At 38.8% G+C, this 9559-nt stretch overlaps 1 protein-coding gene across 9 annotated transcripts in view; it reads right to left on the bottom strand.

Annotated features, from left to right (window-relative positions):
• Window positions 1-3280: 3280 nt before the first annotated feature.
• The window catches only part of TEAD1 (TEA domain transcription factor 1), a 159745-nt gene continuing 153466 nt past the window's right edge, over window positions 3281-9559 (bottom strand). For 7 of the 9 annotated variants that reach the window (XM_030483228.1, XM_030483230.1, XM_030483232.1 and 4 more), the window contains one exon: window positions 3281-9175. In XM_030483228.1, coding sequence (XP_030339088.1) covers window positions 9062-9175 — 114 coding nt within the window. In that variant the 3' untranslated portion in view covers window positions 3281-9061. The remainder of the gene's footprint in view (window positions 9176-9559) is intronic. The other 2 variants (XM_030483236.1, XM_030483233.1) reach the window with 2 other exon arrangements.

The raw sequence follows: 9559 nt of genomic DNA, 5'->3' as shown, positions 1-9559 counted from the left end.
CACATTATTGCAGTAAACTGAAGGTGAACTGCACTGTCAAGTTTCCACCCATCCTGGTGTTCTGACAATAAAGTTTAGATTAAACCCTATTAAAAATACAACATAGTCATAGTAAAACCAATACATGTATTTCACAATGAAGCCATCACATTCTCTGTGCTGTGGAATGGTGTAATATGTATGGGATGTGGTTGAACCTAGTACTTCATTGCCTGAGTTTGTCATATTTGGGTTCAGTTTAAAACTAATGGAAAGGCCAAACATCACAAGGACATGGGTATTTCCTCCTCCATCCCCTTCAAGTAATGCAGAGCTGCAACAAAAAGGAAGTGTTCTCACAGTGTACTGAAGGGAACGGTTGTAACCTGAGTGCTGCTCTTGTATATTTTGCCGAGTATAATGCTCACTAGGAAGTTTAATGTCACAGGTGAAAGGATGAGAAAAAGAAATTATCATCTGATAACACTGTAAAGAGAACATATGATCTTAACAGAAAGGAATTTTTAAAAATCTGGGAAAAAAACTTGTTCTTTGGGCTCCTCAAATTAAAAAATAATAATAAAAAAAAAAAGGACAAGGCTCTTTAAATATGGCTTATAAACCTGCATGCTTGGGGCAGGAAAAAAATCAGTTTGTAGTTTGTTAATCCACTGCCAAAGTCAGCTCCGTATGCAGTTCAGAGCTCTGCTCAAACAGAGAGTAAGCCTGAAAGCTGCTGCCATGTCTTTTCTGGGGGTCCAGAAAGCAAAGCAAAGCATTGAGGTGCATTGCAAGGGAAGCATGAGTAGTGAGCTAATCCCTCTTTGCACTGTGTAAGAGGAATGAAAAGGGACATGTACATAAATCATGGCTCCTGCATCATTTGCTCTGGTGCCCCCACCCACCATCCTTAGTGGGACACTGACCTTATAGTTAGGGAAAAGATATAATGCCTAAGGCTCCAAAACCGCTCCCTCTGTGTGCACATCTCCAACATTTGATAAAGATGTTTAGAAGCAGACTTATGAGAAAACAAACAACCTTTTGTGTTTGTTTTCTGCTCCAATTTAATAGTATCAGAGTTACCTGTTTACACTCTCACCTCTAGGATAGAGTGAGGGGCAAGGAAAGCAATGTTTTTGAAATTCATCAACCTAAACCTATAATGGGCTCTGCACACACACCCAAAACCACACACATATGGAAGGAAGGTGCCTTGAGAAATCACCAGTGCTGGATAACCTGAGACCAGTCACTCGCACTCCAGTGTCTTTGCTCAGCTGGCTGTTTCAGATACTGTTGTGGTTACTGCTTACACTCACTCTCTCCTTCTTGCTCACTGTCTTCCAACTGAAACCAAGCTGATTGATAGTTCTTCATCTACCAGGGAGGCTACAGGGTGCCTTGCTGCTGAGGTATTTTGGACTTTATTGGTTCTCTGCAGAGAGGCACAAAAGAAAGGAGGCCTACAGCAGCCTCTTCCCATAAGCTTAAAGCAGACAAGTCCCAAAATTGGAAAGGGCTAATAAGAAGCAATATGGGTTGAGGGGTGGGGGAAGGCAACTCAATTCACTGACCTAGAAGGTGAATGTCTGTTTTGTTGTAGCTTTTTTCTTAATCTTAGTTTTCCCTCCTTCTTCTGATGGACTTTGGTGGTGGTGGTAAGGGTCTTCAAATGATCCTTTTCTTTCTTTCTTCCTGATTTCTCCTGTTGTCAGCTTTTCATTTTCTTTGAAAAGCAATACCCTGTTACTCAGTTTTTCAGTCACTTGCACTCTAGGTTTCTAGTTTCCCTTTTCCCTCCACTCCTAGTACTGTCCTCTCTACCCACTCTCTCCTGCCTTTCCCACCTTCCCCAAGTTTCTAGTGTCTCCAGCAGAGCTCTGGCTCTCACAAATGAGCAGCAATCATACAGCAATTTACAACCATTACCCAATTAATTGTTACACCTCTCTACAAGGTAGGCAATTTTTTAAGAACATTGCTAAGTTAGTGCTGTTTGGTGTAACAGATTGTTGAGCTGTTTCTGCTCCAAGGGCCCCAGACAATAATAGTAAGACTGTGAAAGGTCAGGGTTGGGATGAACAGCTAGAGCTGTGGGGGGGACGACTGTAGACATCTGCTAACACGCTGCTTAGCTCTGCACCCTCCTTTTACTCTTGGGTTTGTGATCATTGTGTTCTGTATTTGTAGTGTCAAATAGGCTGCCTCTTGAAATAAAAGAAGTCCATGGACTACACAGAGCTCATCATTCTACACTTCAGAAAGAAGCATGGACTCACTAGGCTTTGTTCCCTGCCCCTATAAACCAGCCTGTGCTGAGCCAGGGAGAGGCCGTGGCTTCTGCTGAAGGCAGCTCATTCATAAACTAAAGGTATGACGTTATGTGGGGACACCCAACCTGAAATGCTGCACAGCATTATTCCCAAAGGTGGAAGGTTTTTAACCTAAATTAATTAAAAAGCAGAACCTTAATTAAGAAGCAGGTTATATCTGAAACAGCCAACCCACTTCAAAGGGCTGGAGCTGAATACTTAACGGGGAACAAAGAAGAAAAAACAGGGTCAAACCAGACCAAATCTGTGCGTTGTTCTCAACCCATTCATCTTGCACATGGGGGATGCTCTGGTGGCATTTAAAAAATGGCAGCGGAACATCTGCCACCCAAAAGGAGCATTGGGTGCGTGGGAGGGGCATGTGGTTTATTCAAAAGCCACTGCTCTCCTTTTGAAGCAGAAGAGGAGCCAGATGTACTTTTATTTTCTTTTTTTCTTCTCTGCCAAGTCCTGGTCATGTTCCCATTGACTTCACTTGATCCAGAATATCCCTCTTATTCCCCTTTCCTTTTTTCTTTTTTCCCTAGCTAGGTGGTTTCACTTCATGAATGCATCAGCCAAGTTGATCGTGTTTCATCCTCTCATCGTGGCAGGTACAGCTGCTAGCTCAGGGGCAAGTGGTTTGAGAAAACCCAGGAAATCGATCTCTTGGAAAATGTTACATTTTTAGGACCTCACTTCCCACAGAGCTCAGTGTCCTTCTGGAAGAAATCATGTTTCAAAAAAATCCACCACTGTTTCTTTAGGAAGACACACAAGCTGGAGGCAGTCACCTTTCCTGCTGATGAAATGCCGGAACGCATATGGACTCATTGTTGAACACAGCTTCCAGATGTGCCAGCCTTGAGTGCCCTCCCTACCCTAAACCCTGCCGTGTGTCCCTTGCCCCTTTAGGTAGGTACACAGCTATTGCCTGTGGAAGGTGCACCCCGTGTTAAAAAAGAGATTGATGTAAGAGATTAAGCTAAATGCACAAAACACTTTCATTTTCTTTATTTTCAATCGATACTGTATGAATACAAAGTTTCTAGAAAGCTACAAAAATTCTACCACTTTATCAAGAAGGCATCAAAATGTGTCACTTTGCAAAGACATGAAAACACCTGCAGTAACCGACACAAAAATAGCATTTTTAGAGTGATGAAATAATTGCACTTAACTGTCATGGATATTAAAGTTATCACACATATGTACCGCGAAAGCTAGAATACATTTTTTTTTTTTTTACAAAGCACTTTATAAAAAAATTCTCTGCACACAAAACCTATAATTTTCATATTACTATCATACTAAAGATAAAGTCACTTTAAAGCCAACACTTAAAACATTTTAAACAAAAAAAGGTACCAGTACCTACACACAGACAATAACAAATACAAGAATACTGTACTGCCAAGAGGTTTGACTGAAACTCCTTTTGAAAGCTTCTGCAAATATGTTAAGAAAACATTGGAGAACATTCACTTTTTCCAAAGAGCCTTCCCTCACTGTCTAACCTAGAGGTACTTTATCGTCAAAAGGCAAGTTCTACATCAAAAGTTACCAGCAGCAGTACAATATTAAAGTAACCACTGACCATATATGAATATGCTTAAGTCACAAACCCATTTTATACACATTACACAAATAAACATAAAGTGAGAATTCCATTAAGTCATTTACAAATGTGAACAAATGCACATGGCAAAAAAACCCCAAAACAAAACAAAACCCCAACCTGTTTTACATAAAATGTACTGAAGAATTAAAGGCTATTCAGGTTTTCAATGTTATAAAATTCTTTTGTCTTTTTTTTTTTTTTCAGGCACATATTGTATTTTTTGTTTGCAGTCATGAGCCTGAATAGGAGGCCCATAAAACAAAACAAAACCAAAAACACATATTCTGTAAGGAGGTAACAGGGATCCATCTCCTTTTAGTCAACTGAGTGCATTTAAGATTTAATTTACACACTAAAACTAATTACATGATCTCAGCAAAAATGACCTGAAAAGTTAAAAAGATGATGATGTCCAGAGTGTTTCTTGTACTTTGACTTATCCAGCCTCAATCTTTTTAAGGGGGCTAAACATCTCGTTATGAAAGATGAGAGGGGGAAAAGAGATCGTCCTGAGAAAAGTACAAAACTGGACTCTATCATACACATCTGCTGTGGGACTGGGTATGTGTATCAGCATGGGTCAAGGAAAGGGCAGACAAAAGGTTTCTCAGTATGACTGAGCAAGTGATCCAGGAAAAGTGTTAGGGGAACTGCTTCAGAACACAAGTATGCCCTAGGACTTGCAGTGGAGAAATAAATAGATCTGGATTAGTACGTCGAATGCTGTACCTGCCTTGAACTGGACAGTTACTTACATTCAACATTAATGTACACCCTTCATTATTTCAAATAGCTCCACTGTTGAAACCGGTGGAGGTCTCAACAGAGGAAGCTACTGCCAAACTTAATGAGCTGTAGCTGCAGTGAAAGGGAAAGTGAGAAACAGGCATTAGATCTGCAATTCCTTCAAAATAGTGGTGCAGTACCTAAATAAAATCCTTTTGGAATTCAAGTAAGTAAAACTACATTTGTTAGTAGTAATTTTTAACAGCACAAAATGGTACCATTATGTTTATTTTAATATTTTAATGAGACAGAAATGTAGTTTATCACAAATATTGACTAGCACAGCTGAAATGTTTGGTAATATATCTGCTCTACTCGTGGGGCGAAAGTGTCTTTGCCCTACCTCAGTCTTATTGACTTCAACAGGATTACTTGTCTTATAGAGGTAAGTGAGATTTAGACCTTGAAGGAATAACAAAAATAATATTTTAGAGATGGGGAACTTGAATTATCACAATATTTACCACACAGAGTCACAATATTTCTATATATAAAAAGTTAATCTTAGTTTTCATCAAATACTTTAAAAATCAAGTTAAAATTGTATTCACAACTATATAATCCTTCTGACAGCTTTTGGTTTTGCTGATATTTGTTCTTTCTAACATTGTTTTCTTAAATCTTGCTCCTCTTGCCATCACTTTTAGTTGCGCTGTACAGTATGGCCCCCGTTCACAGAAGGTGTGAAATACAGACACAGTATTAAGAGGAGCTAATTATTTTTTCCAAGACATCATCCGGGAGAAAACCAAAACAAAACCCTGTGTTTTGAATTGTGCTGGCCGGAGTTTCTCTAACAGCACCTTCATCCCCAACGCTCACACTCAACATCTCAATGCTTAGAAACACACAATTGCATTTACCCTAGCTGTTCTCTGTTCTCCGTTTCCATCTTGTTTAATGCATCTGACTTTCAGCATGCATAACTTTGTAAACAAAATCTTGTGTCTAAACAAAAAAATCTTCACAGATACCAAAATATTATTAGAGGAGAACAATAAAGTCACATTTGTCCACTGTCTGAAATTCTGCAGTGTATGGATCTCTCATTATGCAGATGCACAACTGGATGAAGAGAATATAAATCGAAGCATTTTCATTTTTGTATCACAGACAAATCAGTTGCTGGTTTGCAATGCTGTCAGAAATGGCAAACAGTAGATTATTCTTCAGCAGGTTGATCATTAGCAAAAATACTTTGCTAGAAATGGTGCTGTTTTGTGAATGGAGGCCTGTAGATTCAACTTATTCCAATAAACCAAAGGCATTACGGTGATAACTAAATATTTTTGGTCTCTCTACAAATTGTCATTATTTATGGCAGCACTTTTCTAAGCTGGAATTTCAAACCAAAGGCACTTTCATGCTAGAGTGCAGAAGAGTCACAATTAATTATTTGGTCATGAAATTTAAAAAGGCAGCATTTATTAATACAATTCATTTTGCACGGAGAACTAAGAATCTGTAACCTTTCCTTTTGGTATAGGCATTTAACTGCGTAGTGATGGGACTGACTTATAGAGAAGGTTAGTTTAGACCAAGCAGTCAAAGAGCATTTCTGTGGGAAAAAAATACAGATATTTTAAAAAAATGGAACCAATTAATAAAACAATATATAAGATTTACGTTAAGAGGCTAAAGGTACTTCTAATATAATGCTAAGGCACTGCATATTGTAATGCTTTGGCAGCTCTCAATTAAAAGGTTCCTACAAAAAAGTAACAGTAACAAGATAAGTACTTCCAGCTTACAAAAGAGCTCACAGTTTACAGGCAGCCTGTTGGACTACACACCCCACACTGAACAGTTGAAGGATTAAGGCTTTTAAGAATTAACGTATACAGGGTATACGTTATACAGGGTATGGATCATTTACAGAAGTGTAAAGAAAAGACAATGGAAGTAGGTTCCCTAATATTACATATGTGAACACCAATAAACAGTGTGACTTTATACCCTATAGTTATGGCATATGTAGTGTGCCAGATTCTATTAAAAAACCTGTACCTGGTTTTGCAAATTGACTTACATATTTTATATGCCTCAAAGAGTTTGCTTGTTATTAAAAAAAAAATATTAAAAAATCACCAAACCCATAATTCAAACCCTAAATAAAAGACAACTTTAGAACAAAATAAAACAAAAAAAAGTAGTTTTTGACTTGTAACACCAAGTGCTTAGAATAAAGGGCTACCGTTAGGCTGTTACAATGCAGTGCTTTTCCTGATGTGATTGTTAGTGTTCAAAAAATGAGTGTTAAGAGACCTTACCATGGACATATTTCTCTGTTCAATTCACGGAATATAAACCAAAAGATCATCAGCCCTAATATCCACAAGCACGTAACAGCTAGATATCACAGCAGAGATCCACCCATGAGAGCTGGATCAGTGGCAGGCTAAGGAATTTAAGCAGTCACCCTTCTCCTTGGGGATGGTTGTATCGTCCTCTAACCAGGGTCCTCACCAGAGTTAAATATGAACATGGCCTGACTATTGCGCCTAGCCTATATTCTAGTCTAGATAATTTGACAAAGGGCAATTCTTACAGAAAGCACTATGCAGAAGTATAATAATAATAATAATAAAAATAAAAAAAACACTGTCTTTTTGAAGACTACGGCACTGTGCCTGGGAGTAAATTCTATACTTAAATTGTGCATGGGCACATACTGGTGAAGGGCATGGAGAAGGGGCCTGCTAAATGGTAACTTCTTTGATTTAGGACTGCAAAAGACCTTCCCAAGAACACTTTGCTGATAGCTCAGGATTGATCTTTAAGGTGGCTTGTGCTTGGCCGGGCAGCCCTCAGCCTTTCAGACAAATGTTTTGTGTGAGAACCCGCTGCTGGCCCAGCACCTGCTGAAACAACTGCTGCTTGGGCAACTGATGGCCAGTGCTGGGTGTGCAGCAGGAGAAAAGACACTGAGCAACATAACATACTCTGTGGTGTAGCCAGGAGGAATGAGACTAGTTCTCTCACATGTGCGTACCTCAGACAATCACTCACACCCACATCCATGGTTCGAATCCTTACAGTATTAAAATACCTCCAGCTGTACTTCACTTCCTGGAGTCTTCCCTGAATATATCAGAAGGATGAATACTACCACATTTGGATGCAAAAGGACATCAGACCCCCCGTGGTACGTACGTGTTTATTTCATAAAAGGTCTTCACCAGTCAGAACTGGAGAGACAACTGGGAGAGGTGTAAGAGCACCATGATGAAGAGGAAAAGGAGAAGAAACCTCTCCACTTTCTAATCTTCTTTGCCTGATGTTGGTTGTGATTTTTCTAGCGTCTCATAGATATTAAAGCTGTTGATCCTTTCAGAGGTGTACATACTCTTCTTTCAAACACATTAGTGTTTTGCTTTCCATTTACAAACTACACGATGCTGTCGCAATGTCAGTTGTTTACGTTCCTCTGTTAATTTCAGAGTTGCAAGTTTTTTGCTCAACTTACTAGAAAACATAGTCGTCCATATAAAATATAACCGCACACACAAGACTACATATAATGCAAGTCTAAATCTTCAGTATTTACCTACTTATTGCAAAATGAGCCATCTTTTTCATTAAATAATCAAATTTTCATATTAGTACAATACAACTTTATACTCTTTTAAAATACACTAGATATGTTAGGGATAAGGGATGACGTTTCTTTCTCTGCAATACCTGTTTGAAAGTTTAATGGATTAGAAGATTAGTTTTAGCGTTGAGAAAAAAATACAAAATTTGCCTAATTTTAGGACCTGTCTGTTTCTATCAGGCATTTCTTAAGGCTATATTTTTCATTTGGTTTCAAACAGAAAAATGTTTCAGTTTAAAAAATAATTTAGTGAATTACATTCGTCCATATCTTCCACCCTAATTAGTTACAAAGATAATTCTATAAAGATTATTAACTTTGTGTACTCATTTACAGTTATAGCTAAAGATCCATTTCAATTTCACTTGCATTGTAAAACAAGTATTTCATGTTGGAAAAAAACCCAAAATAAATCCTTATAAATGCTGTCAGTTTTTCCCCATGGCAAATGCTCTGTCATACATTTTTCTATCAGAATTAAAAATAGGCCTCCACAGACAGAGGCGGTAGGTTCTTAAATACAGTCTTCCCAAATAACTGTGGTTTACAAATTTGAAGAACACTTAGTTTTAGAAATAATTTTTACAACTGTACCAGAATTTCACAGCTACAATTATATATGAACACATTAAAAATGACTTCACTAAAACAGGATTTAGAAAAATGTGGGTGAAAGTTGGGCCAGAGGCACTGCCACTTAGTGTTGAGGTTTACAGTCTGTGTTTTGATAAAGAAGTGAAATGAAGTGTATATATAAATAACTGCTCAGTCCTTTACAAGCCTGTAGATATGATGCTGTGCTCCATGTTCGCTGTTTGACACTTCAAATACACAAGCCATGCAGAGCAGGGTTTCTTGTGTATCCCTGTTTGTTACAACCTGTTGAAGGGGAAGGAAAAGGTAGACAATATATTACAAACTTGGAAACACCAGGCCCAAAACAAGAGATTAGTGGATTAATTTAGACAAATTTTAGATGTGCCTGTTTTAAATGTGTCCTCTCGTGCTCTCTTTGGTGATTTAAACCAATCTCCATGGCTGTGTGGTGGGGCTGGAGCTCTTGGCAGAGGGCACTGACATTCACCCCACCCTGGTTGCTTGGCCATGAGCTGCCACCAAGTGGTCTTGGCTCAGCCTTCCTCCACCTGAGCCCCACTTCAGCAAAGAGAAACCAGCGTGCCCTGATCACCTTGTGCTTGCTTGCCAAAGGCAGCTGAGCAGGCAGCACATGGCGCTGTGCTCATGGTCCTACCTCTTCCCGTG

This window comes from Strigops habroptila, chromosome 4 (assembly GCF_004027225.2).
Source record: "Strigops habroptila isolate Jane chromosome 4, bStrHab1.2.pri, whole genome shotgun sequence".
Taxonomy (NCBI): domain Eukaryota; kingdom Metazoa; phylum Chordata; class Aves; order Psittaciformes; family Psittacidae; genus Strigops; species Strigops habroptila.
Note: the sequence above shows the minus strand (reverse complement) of the source record. Positions and strands in the feature narration are given on the sequence as shown.